We start from the raw sequence: 27,519 nt of genomic DNA on the forward strand, positions 1-27,519 counted from the left end.
TACAGTAATTTTGGCTGTGGATCACAGGGTGAAGAGTGGAGACAGCCTAGATTCATAATCCAGTGAAATATCTGCGTCACCTCTTACAGTTTTCCTGTAATCGGAGCTCAAAGATGTCAATATGTAGAGTACAGTAAAGCAAAATGGGAAGATTTTACCATGAATTTTCTCAAAAACTGTACAGTAATTTTGGCTGTGGATGACAGGGTGAAGAGTGGCGACAGCCTAGATTCAGAATCCAGTGAAATATCTGCGTCACCTCTTATAGTTTTCCTGTAATCTGAGCTCAAAGATGTCAATATGTAGAGTACAGTAAAGCAAAATGGGAAGATTTTACTATCAATTTTCTCAAAAACTGTACAGTAATTTTGGCTGTGGATCACAGCATGCAGAGTGGGGGTCACCCAGAGTCAGAATCCAGTGAGATATCTGCGTCACCTCTTATAGTTTTCCTGTAATCTGAGCTCAAAGATGAGAATATATAGAGTACAGTAGAGTAAATTGTGCAAAGTTTACTATCAATTTTCTCAAAAACCATACAGTAATTTTGGCTGTGGATCACAGGGTGAAGAGTGGCGACAGCCTAGAGTCAGAATCCAGTGAGATATCTGCGTCACCTCTTATAGTTTTCCTGTAATCTGAGGCCAAAGATGTCAATATGTAGAGTACAGTAAAGCAAAATGGGAAGATTTTGCTATGAATTTTCTCAAAATCCATACAGTAATTTTTGCTGTGGATCACAGGGTGCAGAGTGGAGATGGCCTAGATTCATAATCCAGTGAAATATCTGCGTCACCTCTTATGGTTTTCCTGTAATCTGAGCTCAAAAATGAGAATATATAGAGTATAGTACAGTAAATTGTGCAAAGTTTACTATCAATTTTCTCAAAATCCGTACAGTAATTTTTGCTGTGGATCACAGGGTGCAGAGTGGGGGTCACCCAGAGTCATAATCCAGTGAAATATCTGCGTCACCTCTTACAGTTTTCCTGTAATCTGAGGTTAAAGACGAGGATATTAAAAGTACAGTAGAGTAAATTGTGCAAAGTTTACTATCAATTTTCTCAAAAACCGTACAGTAATTTTGGCTGTGGATCACAGGGTGAAGAGTGGCAACAGCCTAGAGTCAGAATCCAGTGAGATATCTGCGTCACCTCTTACAGTTTCCCTGTAATCTGAGGTCAAAGATGAGAATATATAGAGTACAGTAGAGTAAATTGTGCATATTTACTATGGATTTTCCCAAAAACCGTACAGTAATTTTGGCTGTGGATCACAGGGTGCAGAGTGGAGATGGCCTAGATTCATAATCCAGTGAAATATCTGCATCACCTCTTACAGTTTTTCTGTAATCTGAGTTTAAAGATGAGAATATATAGAGTATAGTACAGTAAATTGTGCAAAGTTTACTATCAATTTTCTCAAAAACTGTACAGTAATTTTGGCTGTGGATGACAGGGTGCAGAGTGGCGACAGCCTAGATTCATAATCCAGTGAAATATCTGCGTCACCTCTTATAGTTTTCCTGTAATCTGAGCTCAAAGATGAGGACATTAAAAGTATAGTTGAGTAAATTGGGTAAATTTTATTGTTAATTTTCTCTGAATCATACAGTAATTTGGGCTGTGGATCACAGGGGGGGAAAGTGGAGATACACTAAAAATGGGAGTGGATTGTGAAGTAAAATAGTGTCAGGACAGAAAACACTGCGTTTCTAAGCCGGTCTTCACCCATACCGTAATATACGTAAGAGTAGTGCAACCACATTTTCGGTGCGGCTGGCGGGGCGGCTAGCTTGACTGCGACTTCGTAAGTGAGGGCTCACTTGACCGCAGTACAGAGGCGAGGCTGCCGGACACTGGCGCCACCGGGCTCTCTGACCACCACCAGTAGGCAACGGGTGAAGTGTCTTGCCCAAGGACACAACGACCGAGACTGTCAGAGCCGGGGCTCGAACCGGCAACCTTCCGATTACAAGCCGAACTCCCAACTCTTGAGCCACGATCGCCCCGTTTGTAAATGCACAACCTATTATAAACGAACTCAGTTTATTCTGCAGGAACTGTACAAATCTATCAAAGAAACTCCATTTACTGACTGGAAACCTTTGTGAATCGTCATCCTTTAGAAACTTTCTGCTTTTCTGCGACTCATCTGTGTGGTTCAGGAGAGAAGCGCACACTGTACACCCCCGAGGGGATTCACTATCTCCGAAGCGAGGCTGCGCACAAAGAGCTTTGATTTACCATTGGACAACACTTTTAAATAGCCTTACTACAGGTGGGTGACGCTTAATCTGGAGCACATTGTTGGAACAGCTGTAGCTGAGACGCATACACTTATCGGCGAAAAGGCACATTGGGCACCTTTGGCTCTACGATTTTAGACAACAAGCGCGCAGATCCTCGTGATTACCAGCTGAGAGAGAGAGAGAGAGAGAGAGAGAGAGAGAGAGAGAGAGAGAGATGAAAGTTGGTTGTTCAGGCGACTTCAGGTGAATATTTTGTATTGCAGACTATCTCTATTTATGGGACCATGAACTCATCTGCAGGTGCAGGAAACTATCGCAGAGGCTCCATCAAGGTAGACAAGGTAACTTATATTTTAAATCTCCTTATTTTAAGTAACATTACTTTCCTTAACTATTAAAATCTACCAGATTGTGCAGAATTGTTTGAGCACTTTTTTTTAAAGCCCACCGATGCGTAAAGAGGTGACCCCCTCCCCCTCTTTAAGTCCTGTGGACCGAACTGTAAAAGAAGACGATCGGGTTCCTATTACATGTTGTTGAGATGCAGAGGTGTAGCTGTCTTCTGGGTGCAGTATCTTGATTCCCTTTCGGTAGTTTTCCACCTGTTTATTTAAGTATAGAATCACTCAGCTCACGAGGATTGTTCTGGAAACAGTAGGTGTCATAAAGAATGTGCATCTGATTGTAGGGAGCCAAAGACGCTCACAAAATGTTGCCTCACTTTAGAAGTTAAGATTAAAGATGCCAAATAATCTGATAAAATGTCTGCAAATCCATCCACAGCTTCTCCATGAGAAGACTGTTTATGATTTTATATTCAACTCTAATTTCAAATGTTTTTACTCCATCTTCCTTTATAGCTCAGTGGCTTACACCCTCAGAGTTCAAACAAGGAAACACATGAAATCAACAGACAATAAAAATACATCTCTTCTGACTTGTCCTGTCCTGTAATTCCCCAGCAACAGCACTTGCCTAACATCACTTCCGAGCAGCAGCCGCATATTGGAGCCAAAGTTAACTTGCATTACACCTCGGGGTGCATTGATTGTGGTTTCAGTGAGGACAAAATGCGTTTCCCTGTCCTGTGATTCTCTGTAGAGGAGCTGTGAAATATTTAAATTGTGACAAATTTGTCTGTCTCTAGGGGGCATGTCATCCCCAAAAAGGTTTAAAGATCACAGGCTGTAGTAGACTATTTATAGATGAATGTTACCCACAGTGCTACAAGCAAAGTACACTCGTTTAAAAATGCTCTTTTAAGTTTCAGATTAAGGATTGTTCATGTGTGTTGTTTGTGGAAAGCTTGGTGGTGTCGTTGCCTAATCGGCTCTCTGTCATTAATTTAATCACATTTGTGCTGCATTGCTGTGCATGTTTTCTTTGATACAATAGTGTGTAATTTAATCCTAATAAATCTGGATTATTTCCCAGTTTCTGTGTGGATTCACTCATCTTTTAGTCATAGATTAGACCGAGTCTTGATATCGTTCCCTTGTGCTCACGTTGGTTCACGCTGGAGTTAGTTTGCCACCTGCTGGAAGCACATACTCAGTCAACATGAGGCTTCTCTGCCAAGCTTCAGCAGCCTGCTGGCATGTTGACAGACTTTTCTCTCATTACTCAGGCTTTGCTGGACTCCAGTCACTTTTACTTAAACAAATTTCTCCACTGTGAAGAGAGGCTATACCTTTTGTACACTCCATATTTCTCATATTTCTGCTGACAGCTCCGCTTACAGCTCAGTGCCGTGAAAGCCCCAAAGCCTTGAAGCTTCTGTGACCAGTATTTTACTTATTAAGGATTCCCAGACACAACCTATTAAATTCTACCATAATCTGTGGACAATTTGCATAGAAAGGGAAATCATTAAGTCCGGCCTTGGCAATCCAAGCCGCCTACCCTTCTCTGAGGACAGAATAATTTTGAGAAAATGCAGACATGTCTGCACTAAAATTCATTAAACCTGATTTGGTTGGTGTGATTCTGGCCTGAGAATAAGAGAGCTCATATTAACAGTGACTTACTGTCAGAATCTACATTCTTATTCTCATTTCCCTTTTTGCTCTCATCTTCTTTTCCCTTTCCTCCTCCTCCTTTTATTTCATAATGGTATTAATTACTAACTAGCTTTTTAAGGGTATTTATGAACCTAATAAAAATATAATAAAACATTCAACTAATGCAATTATGTTAGTGTCAGAGTCAAAGGTCTTCTGCTACTGTATTTAAACCTTACACTCCCATCCAATCAGGAAGCATGAGGACTGTAACAATATGAAATGTTACTCTACATGATTATTGTGGTTTTAAAACACTACTGTGAAAAAGTCTTGATCTACTCCTAATTTTTTAATATTTTGCTACCGAGGAGTCTTGTCTCGAGGAGACCTTTGTTGTCATTTTTTTTAAGTGGTCTTGAGCAATAGTGCGCCTGGTTTTCTGAAGGTCTTTAAACATTTTTATTTGGGCACTGGCTGCTTTTTCAACCTTTTTCAGTCCTTGCACCTGATCATTTTCAGACAACTCTTTTTTTCATTTGCTTGATTTTTAAGTCACTTAACACTGATATATAAATTATTCAAGCACGGAAAACGCACCCTAACTCTGGGAGCCAATTTTAAATTGTATCTCTAGACTCTTTGTTACTAGGAGCTTGTTGCAAAAACAAACCCAGTTCCCATGTTTTTAGCTGAATCTATAGGAAATGCCAAAACATAACTCATCAGAGGTGGTCTCAGTGGAAGGTTGGCTGTCAAGAAGTCATTCTTAAGGAAGCAAAACAGGGAGAAAAGGCTGAGGTATGCCAGATTACCCCAGAACTGGGCTGAAAATCAATGGTAAAAACTCTGAAGAAGTGATGAATCCAAATTTGAAAGCTGTCAAATCATCATCAGTGAAGGAGACATGCCATGAAACAAGGTGGCGATTCTGTCATGGCTTTGGGATGTATTTGCACCATAATGAGCCATGGTGGTGTTGACGATCTTGTCAGAATTAATTGAATTATTAATGCGTAAAAGTATCATCAGATTTTGATCAACCACACAACACCATATGGACAGCATGTAATTAGTAGCAGCTTCATATTTCAACATTAAAATGACCCCAAACCCAGTGTAGTAAAAGCATACTGGATAGTGTTCCATTGTGTGGTTTTCTATAAGTCATGGATTGGCCTCCCCAGAGAGTGGAGCTCAGCATTGTAGAAACAGTGTCATCTTGACAGAGAACAGAACAAAGAAGAGCTTGGAATTATTCCTAAAGACTACTTAAAGAAGTGAAGGGAAAGTTTGCCTAAGAGAGTTTATGCTGAACAATAAAAGTGGTCATAAGAAATACTGACTTTCAAGTTTTTCAGAATAGTATAAACTCTGATTTAACCTCAAATTCTGTGTTTTCCTTTATGTTTACACAAGCTTCAACAAATCGCTTCTCCTACTTCCCATTATTGTAGCAAAATATCAAGAGAATTGGGGTGGCTCAAACCTTTTGTGCAATACTGTATCTATGACACAATTCAAATATAAAAGACTAATGTTACGCTATCTTTCAAAATCCCTATTGAAAATGAATTACATTCAAAATAACTGAGGTGCAGTTGGCTATGATTTTGTTTAAGGTAAAATATTAAGAAGAGATTTTGCTGTTTATATAAGAAAGAAGCTGTAGTTGTTGGTCTGAAATGGACTCTGACACACACACACACACACACACACACACACACACACACACACACACACACACACACACACACATACAAGGCTTCGATTTGTTGGTATTACCAAAATGCATCATTCTCCTCCAGGATTCTCTAATTTTGTGTCCAATAAAAGGTCACAAAGTGTCACCACATTAGGGAGTTCTATACTTATATTCATGACTATATTAAGCTTCTGCAGTGTTTGTTGTCAGTCTGAATGCTGCTTCAGCTGCTGTTGATGTTTGTTACTTGTAGAGATCACATCCATTACTGGCTTCATAATGAAACATTCCCCCACGAGGATGCACAAATCCCACAGAGCATTGTGGAAACAAGGCTGTCACACGAACCTGCTTAATTTAAATTTCCTGAATTATTTTAGGACTCTAATCTTGTCGCACATATCGTTGCTCTGTCGCAAATTTGGAGCGAAAACCTTTTCATTCATCATTTTTGAATCATTTACATCTGATGGAATGGTTACTCAGCATCATGTATTTATGCTTAGACATGCCCCCAGTTGAATCATTGGTATTTTTTTTTTTACTTTACACCACAGAGCAGAAAATATATTTCTTTTTTTGCCTCACCGTATCTTGTCTCATCTGTGGTGCCGTCTGCCTCTGGTGCTGCTCGCTGACTGACGTTTTTGAGGCCAGTGGCTTTCCCCTGAGTCTAGACTTCCTTTATTTGCATTAACTAAGAGAGGCAGTCAGACAGTCAGCTGGCATTGCTTTCTCTTTCCCAGATAAAATTTCTGTTGTTTCACTCTGAGGTTTAGCAGAGAGTTTAAAAGAGTTTGTAAGACGGCATTATAAATTTGTCTGCGGGGGTCATACAGCATGTTACCACTCAAGTGTAGTTTTGTGTGTTAGTAAGCAACACGATTGTACCTTTCATCTGTTTGATCGTGTTAGTTTTGAGTGAGCTTGTATCAGCGCTGTTTGAAAGTGTGTGTGTGTCAAGGATACACTGGCACCCTGAGCTGAATGTTAAGGTTCCCTGGAGTAAAATTGTACAGACAAACTTTCACTGAAATGATTTGTATGCAGCAGGAATAAGGATGAAATGCCTTTCAAAAACATTCTGTATTCATCTAGTGAGCCCTCAGTATTTCTGCATTGAACCATTGCACTTTGAATCGCCTGCTTAAAATGTTTGTATTGCTGCCCGCAGCCAGTAGTAACCATTATAAAATGACTTTCATTTTCCTGATGCGCTCACACGCACACATTTTCTGTGCACATTTTGATACCATCTGTTTATTTTATCCAATGACCGCTTTGAAAGTGATAATGCTGTTGCAAACAATAGCACATTGTTCAATGAAATGAAATTCGGAGACAGAAACAACCAGGGATGCCCAGAAGCAACAGACACCATTCAGCAGCAGTCATTTTTCACCACTAACTGCTATGCTGCGATTAGGCTCCCCAGGGAAGGCTTGCTGTAGATGAGAACCATGTTTATAAAAGCTGTCCAGGTTTTGCAGCTCCCGGCCACCTTTGAGCACCTAAAGCTCTTCATCCTGGACACAATCTTGCACTTGCATTGCTCCCTGGGGCGCAGGGTTCATCTGTTCCTGTCACCTGTGACAGATGACCTGATAGTACTCTGCCTGTAGTGAAGCCACTTGCTGATAAAGACACATCATAGCGTGACACACAGATATTCCCAGATTCATTCCTATTCTGACGAATAACGATGTTTTCTCTATTCATATCTTTGCACTGGTGTTGTAGCCTGAACTCAAACTGAAGCGTGTACGAAGTGCATACCAAGGACAGCAGCATGAATCTTTAGAATCCACAGGGAGGAGTGTCAGGGATAGGTGCCGTGGTCTGGCTGAAGGTCAAAATTAGAGCTGCACTGCACTTGATGCTGTTATCAGACACCAAGTTGTGAAGTGAAGGACACGTATAGAGGCAAACATGCATGCTTATGCGCACCTTTTCACACCTGAATGTTAGCGTTTTAGGATTTCACACAGAATTTTATCCTGTAGTTGTGAAATACTATCTCTGCAGCCGTGTTGAAAACATTACTTCTTTCAGTCCATGTGCAGTTGTGGTCAGAAGTTTACATATCCTATCATGGGCATGAATGTCCTTTTAATATTGGGGCTTTTAAGGATTTCTTTGAAGTGTTCCTCTTTTAGGGTGGAATGATTGAACAGCAAACATCTTCAATGACTTTAAAAAACAAGAAGGGAAGGCTGTTCCGGAAATGTAATGTTCGCCTGTTTTACCCATTCTAAATCCAGTTTTGATATTTGTTTGGGATCATTGTCCTGTTGGAACACCCAAACATGTCCAAGTTTCAAACATCTAGCTGTTGACTTGAAGTGAAGTTAAAGATTTGAGGTAGTCCTCCTTCATTATTTCTTCCACTTTGTGCAGTGTACCAGCACCACCACTGGCAGCAATACAGCCCCGGAGCATTATGCTACCACCACCATGCTTGACAGCCACATTGTAGCCAAATAGATTAATCTTTGTCTTGTCTGACCACAAAACCTTTCTCCAGATGAATTTGGCTTGTCTGTGTTGACAACTGGAAATTCCAGCTTCGGCACCCTCTCAGTCCACGGTCAGGTGAAACTTCTTTTATTGTGGACAGTGACACTAATGTTCCAGCAGTTTCCAGTTCATGGCAGGCTTCATTGTTGGTTGTTCCTTTGTTTATCATAAAAATGCAAACCAATTCCCTCTAATTTGAGTGAGAGGGAATTGGATCTTCTTCCAGATCATTGTTAACCATCCAAATAACTTCAACTTATGTACAATTGTTTGACCTGATCTTGTAATCTGGAGTTAACTAGAAATGGCTCCAGGATACTTTCTTCACTTGTGGAAATCTACAACTCTCTTATTTGGAGAGTATTGGTCAGTCCAATGAATGCTGTAAAAAATCCTTTTTATGCTGAGAAGTAGAAACTTTCCATCCTGTAAAAATAACAGCCCAAAGAATTTGTTAAAAGCACCAAATTTCAATGACATTCATGGCCATGATGTCTATATCTAAACTTCTGACCACAACTGTACGTGGGTTGAAAGGAGAAACATTTTCAACACTGCTGCAGAGATTAAAAAAAAAAAAAAAAATCAAACAATTACCAGAAAATTCTGTGTGCAATGCTAAAACACTCAGGTATGATAAGGTTTGTATGAGCATGCATATTTGCCTCTGTATGTGTCCTCCCCTCTGTAACTGTGTCTGATGACATCATCAAGCTGTTATGTCCTTCTGACCACAACTGTGGAGCTGTTTCGGTATTACCAGACAAATTATGGTATAAAAATTCAATTAAGAAGCTGGATACACCATTGCAGCAGACACTTCCACACAAACCAAAACATAAACTGATGATTTCATTATCTCCACTGGGCTGAATGCTAAATCTTGTTTTCTCACTGAATCTGGAGGCCCATATGTGTATCACAGAAGTCCCTTCACCATGCTGATATATGTGATTTAAAAACACAGAAATGCAAACTGTCATTGCGATTTATACGCAATAAACTAATGTCTCCTGAATATTATTGCGTGCTATCAATTGTAGACGTTATTAATGATTGTGTTTTGACATCGGCTCTTAAAATATGTTGATGGTTGCTCATGTTCTGTGAAATCAGCAGACGCTGACAAATGGACGGACTCTGTAAGTAAATATAAGCAGTGCTATAAGTTTTCAAGCTGTGCGTGGTTAATGCTCTGTCGGTGTGATAAAACACTACGTCACCTCTGTGCTCTACAGCAATAACCACGTTGACCTTTTATACTAATTGCAATTACAGTGACTTATTGTGAGCCAGCATTATTCATAATCATAGGAGTGTATGTCATAGCTGTAAATGTAAGAAAAATGAACGCAGAAGATGACCAATCAGGGGCTTGCTTAAAGGACCCTGGGGAAATGTCACGGCATAAAATGAGCTTGTTAACAGAAACAGCTATAACTACAACCGCCATTTCTTCTATGAACTTGAAAGACTTTATTATCCTTTGGTAAAGTCACCAGAGCAATTACTCTCTTTGATGAAACCTCATCTCCTGTGGCGCGTGTGAACTACAGTTCATCTTTATCCTCAGTGTAGAGTGGCCTTAAATGCGGGTCCTGTTAACATGAAGAAGAAAAAAAGCCTAAACAAGCGCAGCTGTTCTTCTTTTCTGTTGTTGTGGTTTAATTTAAACGTTGATCGTCTTGCGTGCAGTGATTATGCTGCCTACATTTAAATAAGCGCTGCAATTCATCAGCTGCTGCTGCGGAGATGTTGTCTGTGTGCAAATCAAACATGTAAAGTATGAGCCGAAACCCGGCGGCCATTAGAGATAAACTGCTGCAGCTGCGGGGGAAGCTTCAAACAGGCTCATGAGTCACGGTCAAAAAGAAATGTAGCTGACTTTTAATGCAAGTATTTATGAACCACCGTGAAACCTCAAACCAGGGCTTACCACAGGGTGTAATACATGCCACCATCCATGAAACTTTATTTTAGTCACTTGCCCACTGACAAAATGTCAAGGTCACCTTCTGCTCACGAACGTCGAATTAGTTAACATGTTCTTTCATCTGTGAAGTGTAAAAGTTAGGGCAGCGTTAGCGCTTTAGTGACGTTGCGCTGTTTACAATTTTGATGTTCACACAACTTCAGCATCCTGAGTTCACACACAAGCAAAATGCTGGACAGCATCGACACAAGGATATAATTCAAACCCTGAGTCCATATCAAGCCTGGGTGTGAGAAGTGGCCTTGTGATTTACTACGCTTGGATCCTGCTGTGTGCCATTTTAAATGAATGAGTTATGAACACTTTGCCATTCCTGCTGTCCGTGACGGTCCTCTTAGGGCGTCTTGCCTCTGGCTTTTGTCATATTCAGCCGGGCTAGATGCAGAAGGAGAGGGCAGTTTGGCTTTTCACTTAGAAATATCACCTCTTCTAGTTTTATAAAAGCCATTTCGTCGCTACTGTCTTGTGGCTTAGTGCTACGGTTCGGTTAAATAAGCTGGTTACTCAGTCTCAGCCCTGGGATTCATTACGGGAGGTACAAATGCTACATAAATAAATCTGCAGTAGTGTTGCCTGTGCCAGGATTCTGTCCTGTCAGTGTAGCTTGATGGGTGTGTGTGTGTGCATGTGTGTTTGGGCAGGTGGGCGGAGTTGTATTTTATGATAGAGAAGACAGGAAGCATAAATATTACTTGTGCTTAATCACAACCCAGCTGCAATGCTGAGTGAAATGATCAATTTCTTGGTAATATTTACACACATTGAACACACACACACACACACACACACACACACACACACACACACACACGCACTCTCAAAGAGAAAAAGGCCTAGCAGGCAATATTGTTACTAATATGTTGAGGAACATGTTATTATTTACATGCTACAGTGTATTTATGTGTGTGTGTGTGTGTGTGTGTGTGTGTGTGTGTGTGTGTGTGTGTGTGTGTGTGTGTGTGTGTGTGTGTGTGTGTGTGTGTGAGAGAGAGAGAGAGAGATTTACTTACACTATTCAACTCCACCTTTGCTGAGTAAAGTCTTGTCGAGAGAGTTTAAGCATATTTGTGTGCAGGAGTTGAGGCAGCGAGCGAGCCAGGGAGGGAGGGAGTAAGGGTGGCAGAGATAAGTAACGTTTGGAGGAGCCTGTACCACCACCTCTCCCGCCCCCCCCGCCCCCCCTCCGCCCCCCTCTTTGGAAACGATGCCAGTGTCTGTGATTGATTCACCCGGCGAGTAGAGAGGGAGGCGTTCTCGCTGGGCTCCCGGACCCCCAGGTCATCCTTTCTCTTAGCTGTAGGGGAAGGGAGGGGAAGGGGAGGAGGTTGGCGGGGTGGGGGGGAGGAATTCTCAGACACCTCCAGCAGCCCCAACTTCACAGCACAAAGGTGTGAGCACAGCGAGAGGGGAAGGCAAGTGGCACTTCTCACCATGTCTGTCCTCATAGCCACCCAGCTGAAGATAGACACCAGCACTCCTTCCAGAAGGGTAAGAGGCCCTTTTAGCATGCATGACACGCTGTGGGGGAATGTCTGTGTTTGTGGGTGAGCCTCCTGCTACTGACAGAACAGGCTGCTGGCTGTTTTTGATAACAACTGGACAGGCAGGAAGAGAGCGGCGGGTCCTCATCTCCCCTCTGCCAGGATCTTGATGGACAAATGCTTACCACTTTTAATTTTCTTTCAAGAGGCGACTTCTAATGAATGGCTGGCTGCATACGCTGTGGAGAATACCTTGCGCCTCATTGTTAATCTTTGTGATGTTACCACATAATGACTTCAGTTCAGCTGCTCACTATGAGGAAAAGTTAGGTATGAAAGTATGATTGCAGTGCCATATTAGATGTTTTAAAACGACTGCTTTGCATTGCCTTTTCTTTGCTTAATCTTTGCTTATGTGAAAATCCTCCAGACTTGACTTTGAGGTCAACTCATTAGATTAAATGCTGACAGTTTACTGCTCTCATGTTTGCATGCAAATGGGCTACAAGGGAGATTGATGACGAGCAGAAGTTGCTGTGCGACTTTGGTGTTCTTGAGCAATTAAAATTATGTAAATTGTAGCTTTCTGGAAGTTAGAGAAAGGAACGCCCGTAGCTCTAAAACTCTCTCCTGCAGAGCAGCGTTTAGATTTGTGCAGCACTCCAGATCACAAATACACTTACATTTTGTGCCACGTGGAATAATAAATGACCAGAAGGGTCATACCAATCAATAACTTGTGCAGGGCAGTTTGCATTAAGCCTTGCATGTCTCATACCATAAACTCCTTCAATTCATTTGTCATAATCCATTTTCAGCTCTCGTTTTGCTGTGCACACTATCTTTCTATCCGCACCCAAACACACATTTGACAGTAAATTTATAGTGACATGCTCTAGTTTGGTTTCTCTGTTTCCTATCTCCCCCTTCGATTCCTTCCTCTTTCTTCTCCCCATCATCTGCCGCCGCCACAATCCACAGCTGTAGTCTGCTGCTCCCCCTCAAACCACAGTCTATTCTACAGCATCAGCCAGCATTAAACTCCATTTCCTCAGTGACTTATCTGCTGCCATTTCAATTTGGGCTCAGTGCATAGCTTCCCTTCACTTGTAATACACTGGGAGAGTCAGCTCTCCATAAAAAATAATATTCCCCTTCCAATGGGACACATCCTCAACTAGTTTCACTCAGGGAATGGATTTTATGCAGGCAAATAAGGGCTTAGAACAGGTTAGAAATGACAATATTTCCATTTATGTGAATTTACAGTAGGAAGGTCATCAAATGATTCACACATAAAGTGTTACCTATATGAGACTAAATATGTGTCAGTGATTTGTAGCAGCTTCCTTCTTCTGTGCAGCGGACCAGAAGTGTAATGAATGCAGTACTTGCAGCCAAGAGTAATTGAAGTGACCATTGTTACATGGCCCGAAATGAGCCAAGTGTTGTAACGTAGTCTTAGGGTGTAATTCAATGATAAGGACTGTGAGACTCTGCAGTCTCACAGACTTTGGCTTTCAGTGACACACAATTCAATTTTGATAAACACTGATGGAGAAAGATGTTTCTACCCTGTGAGTAATGGCTGATCGATCTATCCATCTATCGATCGATCTATCGATCTATCTGTCTGTCTGTCTCTTGTGGTATCACAATACAGAAATGCTGAAAGACTTCACACTTTGCATGACAATAAGCTACAAAAATCATGATCCCTGTGTAAACAAATACCAATATGTGCAGTGCATCGCAGCATCAGTGTGTGTATTATAATAATCGTTCCAATACGTCCGTTTGATTAATTAGCTCTCTGATTTCTTTTCCCACTATTTTTTCATCTGTGAATTACATTGCAAGTGAGTGAACAGGCATCTGCTTTTCCTTCATTCATTTGATAAGCTTTGCCTCTGGAAGTCACGTGACTGGGGTAATCCATGCTGTGAAGGAAATGTGTTTAAGGTGTTTTAATAAAAACATGCACGTTTGAGGCCAGAGTTTATACATACGATGTGAGTTAATGCTTTTATACGATATATTGCTGTGTGGATGTTCTGTCCTAACTGTTGACAATGCTGCTAAGTGCGCACCAAACTGTGGCTGACCTGCTGTTGTTGTTACAGTGATGCCACAAATCTGCCCCTTTCACCTCATGCAGTATCTTCACCGACATCTATTCCCTCTGTTCTGTGCTCCCCCGAGGAGACGTGTCTTGCAGCCTGAAAACATTTGATCTGGAGGCATTTTAATGAGTTACGGCGTGCAATTCCTTCTTGAAGACTGCTTCTGATAATTGGACAAATTTGATGTACACAAGTGTATTTGTGATGATTTTTAATCGATGTGAGAGCAAGCTATTTACAGCTCGGTAATGGACTGTCTCGAGAAGAGCTTCAAGATAAAATGTATGTGCCCAGGCCACAGTGAAACGGGGCATGTAATCCGACACCGGCAGCGGGGTGATAAAGAAACTTGTTGTCATGGTTGTCCCAGCACAGCATCGAGAGAAATCACTAGTGTCCAGCTAATGCCGAATGGAGAATGGTGGAAAAATGTGATTATGATGGGCTGTAACTGAATCTGTTCTCTCTTACATGCATGTAAAGGGGTTCAGCAATTTCCTTGTTCAGCTGAGTGATGTTCAGAGGAAATTAGATATTACTGCACACCCGCAAAACATCGATTGATTGATTGATCGGTCTCCTCTTCCATCCAATTAATTTGTGTCATTTTGTTGTGCTGTGTGGAATGCTGATGGAAAGATGTTGGGCTGCAGTGGCATTTCACTTCATACAAATACATTAATATTGCCATTGTGAGTGATTAACTAAATTTATATAGGCACCACACTACAGTATGTACTGTATGGTATCCTGTTTATGGTAATAGAAATAACAGTATGCGTGATAGTGTTGCTGTGCAGCTTAATATCCAGCTTACCTTTGTTGTACATATTTTTAAAGATGTCAAACTTTAAGAAAATAAGATCAAAAACACTTAATTCTTAAAAATTTCCAAGCCAGGAGATCTAAAACAGAAAAGAGCAAACATTAAAATGATTTTTTGTGTGTGTGTGCAATTATAAAAAGATTTACTTTCCTTTTTCTCTCTCAGATTTCTTGGTTTCCCTCTAGTCTTTCTTGCTAATAATGTTTAATGCTATTGTGGGATTTTTTTTTTACCTCCAGGCTGCCTCAGAGTTTTCCGCCTCTCTGCGGAGAACATGATCACCAGTTTTTGGCGTTGTTTCATTTCATTCTAGGAGGAGAAAAATAATGACTTCCCTCTGGTCCTCATATAATAAAATAACATCTGTGCATTCAGTTAGTAAAATTTCTGGCAAAGTTGGTGTGTCAGTCCCTCACTGGAATTAAAAAATAAACTCACTGAAGGGAGTTTACTGCATAGCGGAGCTTCATAAAGCCATCACTCACAGCGTCATAAAGTGCACCAAAGTGCATCGTATCATTTGAAATAAAATGCATCTGTGACGTGTTTGAAATATAATTACGATGTTCCATATCACAAGGGAGGTAAGCTTTAGCTTGCACTGTCTCCAACAGTACCATTAGCTACCCACAGAGGTTTTACTGCAGCTATCATTGTCATTATACCTGGTTATTATATGCTTCTTCAAATTTTTACCACCTGTAATGCAGAGCTTGACTGCAGTGGTGTTTGTGGGAGCAGGGAAAGGCGTAGCTCCAGTCATCTGCTGTGTCTGTGTGGAGGCGATAGGGGAGTCAAGCTGAGCCCGGGCTCCCCGGCACTGTCCTGAGGGGAGCTTTAAAGCAGTGAGGCAGTTCACAATAGCTCCCCAACAAGGTGAGGGAGATTGGAAGACATCTATCAGAGAGGCTGGGATTGATGTCAAGTGACTCAGGCCTATTTCCCAAGGGGTGCGCAGACCCAGGAAAAGGCATTTATGAACTAGGGAAACAAATGACAAGGACCGAGGCAAGCCACTGTGGAAGGCGAGAGATTGCTGGAAGCCCAGAGATGTTCAGTCCAAAGCACAAGTTTCTGCTGAAACTCCAATTACGAGGTAGACAAAGCATCAAACAAAGTTCATTACTTTTTGAATCATACTTGGAGTCAAAGGAAAAAATGAGTCAAACTCACGAGGAAGGGGAGAATGGGGAGTAACGTCCACTATCCTTATTTTGTTTTGTTTTGTAAATGGCCAAACATTTGAAATGAAAATTCTGTATTCCAGATAGATTTACTATTAATCGGGTTGTATTCATAATTCAAGCCACGAATCAATGAGCCTTCAGCATTTCTTTCAGGACTCGAGATAACTCACCATTTATAAAAGAAATTTAATTGAAACTCACTCTTTATTCAGAGTTCAAGATAGACCTTTTTCATTTCTACTACTCTAGTCAGTTCACCTTGATAACACTTAATGAGAGAGGCAAAACGGCGGTATTCAGCAGAGTGTGTGCAGAGCTGTTTGGAGCTGCGCTTTAGTGCTGCTTTGAAGTTGTACCCCTCTGAAGATGACCTATTTCCCAGAAATACAGCTCAGCACCAGTTGGGTGATAGTTTGAGTGAGAGGCCATGGCGTGTTGGCCTGTGGCATTCTTGACAGGAATGGCAGAGATTTGAACACTTTGACCCAAGAGCCTTTCCCTCCCTCCGTTGCATATAAGCCAATATTCTGCATTTACCAGAGCTGCATTGCTGTGGCCTCTGTGAGTATTTCAAGCATGAAATCACCTGCAGTGTTATGAGCTGAATAACACTTGTGGTTGTGAACTGAATGAAAATATTGGGCTGAAGTAGGGAAGGGGCATTTTTATGGTTTGTGGCACTGCATGTAGAGGGGCTTTCAAGAAAGGTTTTCATCAGGCTCTAAGAAGCTGCAAAGGATACGTTTAACCACGTTTGTACACATTTTAAATATATATTCCTTTTATTTTATCCAGTTGTGTGACTCAAATATATGCTGTGCTTCAAAGTATTTTCTGTTTTCTATCTTTAAAGAAAGAACTTCCCTCTTTGTTGTGTCACATGTGGAGTACACATCTTAAGAGGCGTTTGGTCAGCCTGTCCTAATCCAGCGCGCCACAGAGAGGCACTAGAGCTCCGTCCTGGGACCATACGCAGTCACATGAGAGGCAATTTTACAACCTCGCTCATGAAATCATAAATAAGAGAGGCTTCTTATTCTGCGCTTTCACATCGAAGTCTATACAAGCGAATCTGTGCATCGCTGGCGCATTTCTGCGCGCAAAGCAGTGCACAAAGAAGTGCAGTGACAGTAGTGCTACAGTAAAGCTGCTCTCACAGCGATGGTCACTTCACATGCAGAGCGCGTCTGCGGTGAGTACCGTCGGGCTCTCTGCGTCCTTCACACTTTTCATATGTGAGGTCAGTCCGGTATACACATAGCCGGAAGAGTCGAATCAGTATCTGTTGCTCGTTTGTTTTTGTTTGTTTTTGGACGGGGGGAGGTGGACAATCACTCGGAGTCATCTGGATGATCGAATATCTGATGGAAACTCAGCGCATCCGCCTGCCATCTCTCTGAAAGGAGGCATCAGGAAACTGAAGAGGGGAGACAACGTGTCGTGAATACAGAAGAGAGCAACTATTGACACCTACAGCCCACCAGTCTGCCGTGCGCCTGGGCAAAGCTAAAAGGACACGGCTGCGAATGATCCGGCTTTATATTGGTCTAACACTCCAACGCCGTGAGTCATCCACACTATCCACAGATGCTTATTTACTAGCCAAGTGTCTTCACCTCGTCCTTTTTTTTTTTTTTGCTCCATCCCGGAGGTGAAAGCTGGCTGCCTGCCATCGGTTCTCTTCGAAGCGCAAATAAACCAAACAGACTGTCCAAGCCACACAATCAGACGAGACCTGCTTGTGACTCTGACATGCTGTAAGTTGCTTTTGTTGTTTTTTTTTTTATCTGAACCGGACCAGTATTATGGCTTCGCTGTACCAGAGATTCACCGGAAAGATCAATACCACCAATTCCTTTCCGCACCCACCTGAGGCCAGCCACCTTCTTGGTGGACAGGTTGCAGACGAGGAAAACGCAGCGAAGACCCCTCAGCAACTCCTCGATGGGAGACCTCACGTCCAGTACCGCAAAAAATGCCTGCGGGAGGATGAGGACGTAAGAAATGAGTTTTTTCTTTGTTGTTTGCATGCATAAAGCCACAATTATGCACATTTTGGACAGTAATTCTTCAAACACTCTCATTCAGACCCCAACAGGCCTCCCTGAAGCTTTCACTTTTAAAAGATGTTGAAGAAACTTTCAAAAGCTTGGTTTATATTCTGTGGCAGCCGCAGTCTTCCATTATTATGTTGCTTCTGCTTGTGTTGCAGTGTTTTTTAAAAAACATTCATCTCTTCCACTACTAGCAATGGTAGCATTAAAGCTCGACGTGCTTCAGGTGACCGTGATGATGATTTGACTTAAAAATCAACACTTTCTGCTCCATATGTTTCATATCTGTCTGCAGAGAGCCGCTGATGGGTTGCATGGTGCTGACCGTGGTGCTGAAACTGCAAACAGCACCACAGCAGTGTTGTGGTTATAGAAAGTGACAAAACATAAGCGTCTGACCCATTTTTGAGAGGTTCATGAAGAGGGTGTTTGGCCCAACCATGACCCTAATCCCCCTCCCAACACACAAACACACACACAAGCCTTTAGCATTTAGAAATTTCTCACTGTGGATTTTGATGGATAAGTTGAGGGCCAGCTCAACGAGGCAGCTGCCTGGAGCCTCAACAGCACAAGGGACGCAAAGGAGAGGAAGAAATATTTTGTAAAATTTATAGTTCAACCTTAAAAATATGCCACTAATGTGCCCCAAGCACTGTTAAAGACACCGGTCACAGTAAACAGCTGATCTAAAAGGAAGCTACGCATACAGATGTTCCCTGCAGCATTATAAATTGAAGCCACATGTGATAAATTGCAGTGTGGGTGCAGGCGACTCCTCAGATTGCCTGTAGAAGTCGGATTGTTGGTTTTACAAAAGAGAGGCTGTAGCGGGGAACTAGGATCTAAAAGTTGAACAAAATATTACTGTCAGGCTGCAGTGATCTAGACACACAGACGGGTGCACAGCCAGAACTGTCTTAACAGGTTATTAATAAGTTTGACGAATATTTAATGTAACCCAGGGGAATCTGAAGGCGATGCTTGCTGCTTACAGCTGTTTATTGGAGTCTTTCCTTAAAGTTCATCCAATAATCGCAGCTTCATGGGGTTACTTACAGCTGCAGAATCATCAGGAGGGTTTCAGCAGAGAGAGTTATTAATAATCATTAAATATTCTCAATGCGGATAGAATTAAAACACAGTCTGTATTTATTTATTTTTTACACATTAGTCAGATGACCTGTCACACTCACACACTTTTTGCAGTTAAATCATTTGTTACACACCAGCTAATCCAAGGTTGAGTTCAAATGTTTCCTAAGGCACTGCAGTAGCAAGAACCAGTCCTGGATAGGTGGTACTATATGGGAAAAAATAATAAGAAGGCTCAGTTTATGAAACATTGTTGGAATGGCTTTTCTGCTCAGTCCTGCTGGATTGTGTTTGGCTTTGTTCTGTGCTTTTTAGATTTAATGACAGGTACATCATCACAATGCTTTTTATTAGTTCACTGTTTGTCTGCTTGTAGCCATGACGTGAAATTGCTTCTCATACAAAAACCAAAATGCTCTACTTCAGCCTTTCTCTATTAGATTAGAAGATGGCTATTTGGACTTTGTGCCTGTTAGAGACGACAGCACCCAGTACCTCCAAACTGTAGTGGTTTATGCAATCACCTAACAAGCAAAAGAATCCTGGTTCATTTATGGCGAAAACACAAAGTGTTTGTGTCATTCTGTTTTCATTTGTGAAAACAAACACAACATGAAGTGCAGAGCTCTCAGACAATTTTGTCCCCTAAACAACATTTGTGTTACTGGTTTCTCTTTTTTTCAGCCTAAGAAGACTCATATCCATCTAGCTATGTAGCATCAGCCATGCTTCCACCAAATAGCGAAAACTCACAGAAGGTTTCAGATTGGCTGGAATCTCACATTCTGTCTGCACAAAGACAGAGTTGTTAGGAAATGTGTTGCTTGTTTTCTGCAGGAAATAGAGGTATAGTCCTCTGGCTGTGTCCTATACGCCTCTGGACAAAAAGAAATAACCTACCATTGCTTCCTTTAAGCTTATTACCTCATTTTTATGGATAATTCTTTTCTGGCGACTTGACAGTCACGATTTTCTTAACAAACAGACATCATTTTACCCGTTAAGTCAGAAGTTGTTATTGTACTGCAAGATTTCCAATTTATTACATTTGCACTATTAACCTTGAGGTCACCTTTAGTCCCAATGTCTCTCTGAGTTGTGCTGGAGCATGAAATTGCCTTTTGCCTCAAGAGATGGGGAGACCATTTCAAGAAGTACAATTTCCAATCCCTCCCTCCTTGGCAAAAGTTTGCCCGCGCTGTTGTTGTCCTCCTTTATTTTGCAGACGGAAGAAGCAAACAACTGAATCGGACATTCGTGAATTTAATTTCATTCATCCAAATATTTATGAACACTCGTGCGTCTGAGAGTTTACTCTGAGTTAATGAAAAGCACAAAGAATTACATTTTTTGTAAACAACAGTTTCATTTGTTTGCTGCTGTGTTCTTCTGAGCTCTTGGGTTCGCGAAATGCAGGCACTGCATCTTTGTTTGTCGGAGAGCTATGTGTGTGTGTGTGTGTGTGTGTGTGTGTGTGTGTGTGTGTGTGTGTGTGTGTGTGTGTGTGTGAGATGAGATTAATTCTCGCTTTGCACTGTGTGTCAGTGTTTCATGGTAGAGTTTACGTCACCTAGGGAGGTATCAGCAGTAGTTCGTTCTCCTCCTCATTACCCTTTACTGTAAATAGAGGCATGTGAACATCTTAATTAACTGTTGGATATAAAGGTGAAACAGGGTAGCATTTTGCCTTAAGGCTGGAGCCTGGAGACACATTCATGACTCGGCCTGTATTGACATTTTCTTTATAGGTTACATAACAGAAAAAAAAAACCCCACATCTCTTTTTGCTTGTGTCTCGCCCTGTGATCTGGAATAATGACATGTGACTCACAGTCAACATATCGAGTAATAAAAACAATATTCATGCTGTTTTTCTTTGACAAATAAAGAGGAGGTGGTTGAATTACCCTTTTTTATAGAGACCTTAAGACAAGTGACAAAACCTTATACGAACAAATATGAAAAAGAATCATTGTGAATTAAAGTAGTCCAGATTTATAAAGAGCCACGTGATAAAAATATTGCTCTCTTTAACATTTCCTTCTCGTTTCCTTTAAAAAAGACATCAAATCTAAATTCTTGTGATCAATGATTTACTAGAGGCCATGCTTATGGTTCATTTTCAGCTGTAATAAGCATCATCTGATGTAATGAGTAAGCCTTAAAAATGTATAACTACAAACGAAGGACAAAGTCAACCTCCATTTATACCAGGGCTTAACTTCTCATGATCCTTTTATGGAGCTCTAATCTAGATTTTATGATTTGGTGATGAAGGCTGTCAGTTTTCTAAATAAGTTGAACATTTTACTGAATAAAAGCCACAAAATCCTACTGATTCCCATCGTTTCTATCCCCAAAATAGCTAAAAACAGACCTCCTGCTGCTAATTACAATGACAGCTGTATTCATGTCTGACTATAAGTACTAGTCATTAGTGAAAAGCTCATTTCCCACAGGGCCACCTTAATCTCAGAATAGCACGCTGCTCTATAATGCATTAATATTTTGATCTCGGTCTGGGCTTCCGCTTTTAAAATCAACCGAAGTATGCTGAAAATGTGGTTTCATTTTACTTTTAATTAGCTCTTTTTACACATATGTAATATGCCCTTATGACAAAGAGATGGTGTGATGGCGTCCCTGAGGGCCAAAGAAGCATTTTTGAAATGGCAAAGTGGGCAGGCTGTATCTCTGGGGACAAGCACAAAGAGCTCTGAGCTCTCTGATTTCCCTTTAGTAATTACAGGAGTTTGTTTGTAGTGAACCCATTGTATTTCAGGACACTGCCAGCTCTTCAGCATTGAAAGCATCATTACACTACATATCCTCTTTTAATTAATTTAATTAAGTTTCCTTTCGAAAGGTTTTATCTGAGGAAAAATTCCCTGAGCACTAAATTTTCAGATTCTGTTTTGAATCAGAAGGAAATTGATGTTCAAAAGGAATGAATCATAAATCACCTTTGCTGTGTGACTTAAAATTGAATTCATGTTGGATAGACTGCCCAGGGCTTATACATACACGAACACGCACGCAAACTCGCAGCCTGTCCTCATGCGTCCCCTTAACTGTGCCTTCTGCTTAGACATACTCCAGATCTGAGTAAGACAGTTTGGCCCGGTTCCCAAGTCTTCGTTTAGCTCTGTGCTTCCTTTGAGGTCCAGAGCTCAGATAAATCAGCCAGACGGAGCTCAAGAAGAGCAGCCAGATAAAAGAAAGAGAGCAATGAGATGCGTTAGGCTGTCCTCATTATCTTTGAGGAAAGGCTAACTGTGTGCTTCAGATGACGACTGCTTACTGAAGGATGCCACCGGATTTGTTACTTGGCATGCTAATCCAAAATGATCACGAATCCTGAGGCAAGCTCCCTTTTCATCAGTGCAGAAAGCCAGATGTGAATGTTAAGGATGGAAAACGGAAAAAAAATCTACTTCCCATTACTTCCACGAACAAATATTTTATATGAGGAGCTATGCCAGGAAATTCTCTTGTCTGGATGCCACCACATTAGGCTTCAAAGGAAACAATCAAGACGCAAGCACACGCTCTAATTTTTAATAATTATGTGATTATTCCTGTAATCATAATTATGCTGTATGAGAGGAAAAATGTGAAGGAAGCCGCTTTAATGTGCAAATCATTGCATGAGACATATAAGTGCGGGAAAACATGAACTGTTGCCCTGTGTGCGTTCATAGCGGATTGTAGGTTGCTTAGTTTTGTCTTTATAAGCTTGTAGAGCTTTTAATGAAGCAGCTGGAGTTCAATATTTTGTGAGCCGGTGATGCAGAATTAGAACTTAATTGAAATTAAAGCTACTGTGAAAACATTAAGACTATTTTTCAGTTTCTTTCCCACCTGGGTGGACAGAAGATGGCGTTATAGTTGTGTATTGATCAAGCGATATTACAGTCGCATTTCACCTGTGACAGTTTCACTCTAATACCACAAAGATAAACACAGTAACTTGATGTAATCTGGTTTGTTTTATTAGCTTATGTGAAAAATATTTTGTCTTTACATTATTTTTCAGAAATATATTTGTCATCATATTTTTCTCTTTTAGCTGTTTTTGGTCTCCATTGTTCCGTGAGGGATGTTTCTGGCACTTTAGCCACTGTCTATGTACTAAGTACAGTTAGAATCAGGCATGTGGTGTACAGCTAAGTCTGATCCTATCCTAAAATAACAATAAAATACTAAATACTAAATATTAAATAAAAACAGAAACACAGACGAGTAAAAAATGACTTAAAAGAAATGGTGAAGAAATTTGTGCTGAGATGCAATTAAATAAATGAGAAAAAGAGGTTCTGCAAAAGATAACAATAAGGTTGTACAGTCACCAGCTACTTTATTAGGTACACCTGTTCACCTGCTCCTTATCCATTCAGCTAATCACATGGCACTAACTCGATGCATGTAGAAAAGCAGACACCAAGCATCCAAATGGTGATTTAAGTACTTTTGAACAGATCGTGGTCGCTGGTGCCAGACTGGCTGGTCAGAAATTGCTCATTTCCACCCCCAAGAATGGTCTGAACCACACTGGGTGCCACTTCTGTCAGCTGAGAACAGGAAACTGAAACTAAAATTCGCACAGGTTCACCTAAATTGGCAAAAGTGTTTCCTGGACCGATGAGTCAACTTTTGCTGTGACAATCAGATGGTGGAGTCAGAATTGGTCATAAACAACAAGATAAGATCAATCCTGCCTTATATCAACAGCTTAGGCTGGTGGGGGTGGGATGATGGTGTGTGGGGGATATTTTCACGGCATGCTTTGAGCCTCATAATACCAAACATGGGTCAGAATCTCTGAGGAATATTCTAGAATTAAGGTACTTCTAAAGACAAAAGGTGATCCAACCCAGTACTAGCAAGGCGTACCTAATGAAGTGGCTTGTACTGTTGAATTATAGTAATTAATAGTTAAGTATAAAATCAGGTAAAACAGCATGAAAGTAAATATCACATGTGGAAAAAAACAAGCCAGTGCTTGGTTTCTGTACGTTTAAACCAGTGTGCAGTGCAGAGCACAGAAGGCAGACATGCTGTCACCCAGCGCAGCTCCTCCCCTCAGGACAACAAAGCAGCCGGCAGGACCTCATGCTCGATGTTGCCATGGTTGCAAAGGTGGAGAGGGTGAGGCTGTAAGCTCTGGGAACACACACGCTGCTGCTCGCTGGTGGCTCTGACTGCCATCTGGAGATGACGCAGCTCTCACATCGCAACCTGAATATCCTCTGCTCATACCAGCATACTGTGTCCATCATCATCACCACGATGTTAATTTTCCTTCTTGTTAAAAAAGTATGAATTCCCCTTTGACTCTCAATGAATACAAGCCTCCACTCTGGTTTCTGCACCAGGTCGCCATTGACAGACATATTCGACATCAGCCTTTTTTTTTGTTGCTGTTGTTGTTTGCTTTTTTAGCTCCTCTGTTCCCAGAGGGCATCTCAACGGGTCATCCATTCCTCTCCCCGGCACCTCAACGCTCTGTTGACACCCCATCGATCATCCCTTCGCGCCCTGCCCTCCCCCAGCACCACCTCTACAGACCTGTCAGCGGCACATCAGCTGACTGCTGCCTCGCTGTTTGACTGTCCCTCTTCCTCCTGATGATTTACTGTATTATTACAAAAGCTGACAGCGAGTATTAGTCAGTGTTTAAACAGAGAGAGAGGCCTTATTACGCCGTGATGATGCTGAGCTTCAGTCTCTCGTGGTAGATTTTCTGCTCTGAAGATCACGTGAAGTAAACATATCATCAGCTGTCATTAGGCCTCCACGTGGGTATTTTGTAATCAGTGGTGTTCGAACACCGTTTTGTCGCTTTCTTTAATTACAGTCTGCGTAGTTGAAATTTACCGAAGCTGATTAAATATCGATGCAAATGCAGAAAAAAGAAAATCACTCCATCTGTCTACCTTCATTTGCGATCGTCAGCTTAATAATGGCGGTCACATTCACTTCCTTCACGTCACAGGGGATTATCTCACTCTTCAGATGCAACTTCACTCTGGATCTTTTTTTTTTTTTTGCCTGTCCCATTTGGTTCTTTAACCGTCAGAATTGTTTTCTGAAGACCAACAAGGATACCCAATGGATTTATTTTGCCAAATGGATCATCATGGCATTGCCGTATTGGTCCATTTGATCGACCTTTGTTTTTATTATTTATTTTATTTTCAATTGTTACAGACGGGACAGACGCGAGTGAGGGATAGGAAAGGGAGAGAGAAAGAGGACGGAAAAGAAAAACAGAAGGGGAGAGAGACAGTGAGAAAGGGGGAAAAAAAAGAATAAAAAAATCTCCTGGATCACCTGTTGAGAGAAGAAGAATAGAAAACAAGCAAAAAAAAAACCAAAGCAATATACTAAACACAACACCATCGCATTAATCTAGCTAAGTGTAAACAGCAGTAAATACTAAATACTAAATATTGTTGTGCAGCACGCAGGACAGACAGACCCCTCGTCTGGGGATCCTCAGCCCTTCCCATGAGGGTGGCACGGATGCCCCTCCGGTGGTCCTCCTTGGGCTCTCACACTCTGGGGCCTCTGGATGTCTGGGGCCTGGATCTCCTCCATGCCTGCTTCATGCCCTGGGGGACGGGGCTATGGCTTTCTACATCCTCTTGCGGACCATTACATGGGGAAACCATTTGAATACAAGCGCGCTGATCCACACAGGTGTGCACATGGATGTTCACTGTTCGTAGACTTAAATCACACCTTTCTTGGCTGCTACTTCAAAGCACATTGTGCGCTGTCACTCTGGATCTTAAAGATTCCTGCAGTGTTTAAGAATTACACGAGAATGCAGCTAAATATAACCGTCTCTTAACCTGTCTTGCGTCCCATTTTCTTTTCTCCTGTGCTTCATATTTATAAATGGAGGCAGCATTCTCACTGATTTGTTTTGAGGATGAGCTTTATTAGGTGTGCAGCTGATAATCACCAGAGTAACTCCTTTTAAAACAGTCAGTTTTCTTCCTCCTGCTTTGCTTTACTCTATTTTTCACAGTTTATTGAAAAAATAAAGGTCATGTGCAGTAGGCAGTGTCATTTCACTGACATTTTAGATGCTGGAGACCATTTTTATGGCTTTTTCCTTGCACTGTGTCTGTTTTGCCACTAGAGACTGTTGTGTTCCAATCAATGCACCAGCTCTACGCTATGGTGAAGGCATCAACAGTGCAGTGGATAAGTGAGGCTTTGGTTGTAGTTAACACAAACTCAAAGATTTAATAGCCAAGCCAGTGTAGTGAGTAGTAGATCATTTATGTACCACCAAAGGCAATTTTTATTTTACCTCGCACTGCTTCTATAAATGTTATCAAAAAGCTGGCACACCTGATGGTGTCTCATCTGAGAAGAGGGTGAAAATGTCACCTCTCGTAAGGTTTGAAAAGGTTGTACGGTCATCACTTCACATTAAGAAATTGCTAAGACACTGATTAAGACTTTTTCTGCCAGTTATCAGTTGATTCACTTGATTGCGACATTTAATTCAAGGCTGTGAAAGATCAAATTGCCATATCCTCTCTGGAGTTAAATCAGAGGCTGACAGGTGCTTCTGTGTGGGTATTTTTTGCAGTAGCAACAAGCTCCATTCATGTATTTTTGAAAACAGCCCTCCTTTATTTAACTGGAACTCATCTGTGCCTCTGCAGCAGCGCTTCATGCTTAAAATTGTGAACAAATCAGAGGTATAAATCTAACAGCAATGCGCACATAAATATGAACTATGTGGAGGAGATTTCTCCTACAGCACTTCAGTCAGTTCGAATCAAAGCGACGAAGCCCTGCTGCCATCTCTCCCGAGTCCTCTCGCAGTCGTTTTCCGGGCTGAGACCAGGCAGCAGTAATCTGTTGTGTCACACGGGCAGATTCTCTTATCGACCCTGCCATGATACAGCAGCGACACACTCCAGAGACATGCACACAAGCAAGCACTCACACAGGGGTACAAGAACTTAATTTAACTGTCATACAGACACAAGCACACACACACACGTGCGCAGGGCATTTGAGAATAAAAGCAAAGTTTACAAGGTCACATCACAGCGTGATAAATCCTAGAGATATCCAGCAGCAGACACGAGTTGGACCTAATGCATCTGTAGTAGCTGTGTCACTGTGGAGAAATAGAAATAGCGATGCTAATATGATTCCTGTTGATGTTTAGGTCTGTCTGCCGATGCTGCGACTTTATTAGCTGTCTCCATGATCATTTTGTGGCTTTGTAGCATCGCTGCTGCCTGACAGCCTGTGT

General features: G+C 41.5%; 1 protein-coding gene across 3 annotated transcripts in view; it reads left to right on the forward strand.

The window, feature by feature from the left end:
- The first annotated feature begins 2,190 nt into the window (after positions 1-2,190).
- The window catches only part of LOC101464940 (A-type potassium channel modulatory protein DPP6), a 97,026-nt gene continuing 71,697 nt past the window's right edge, over positions 2,191-27,519 (forward strand). The window contains exons 1-2 of one of the 3 annotated variants that reach the window (XM_076876789.1): positions 2,191-2,280; positions 2,515-2,592. In XM_076876789.1, the coding sequence (XP_076732904.1) occupies positions 2,536-2,592 (57 nt within the window). In that variant the 5' untranslated portion in view covers positions 2,191-2,280; positions 2,515-2,535. Of the gene's footprint in view, positions 2,281-2,390; positions 2,593-17,097; positions 17,647-17,884; positions 18,081-27,519 lie in introns of those variants that run through there. The other 2 variants (XM_076876788.1, XM_076876790.1) reach the window with 2 other exon arrangements.

Source organism: Maylandia zebra, linkage group LG18, assembly GCF_041146795.1.
Source record: "Maylandia zebra isolate NMK-2024a linkage group LG18, Mzebra_GT3a, whole genome shotgun sequence".
Classification (NCBI taxonomy): domain Eukaryota; kingdom Metazoa; phylum Chordata; class Actinopteri; order Cichliformes; family Cichlidae; genus Maylandia; species Maylandia zebra.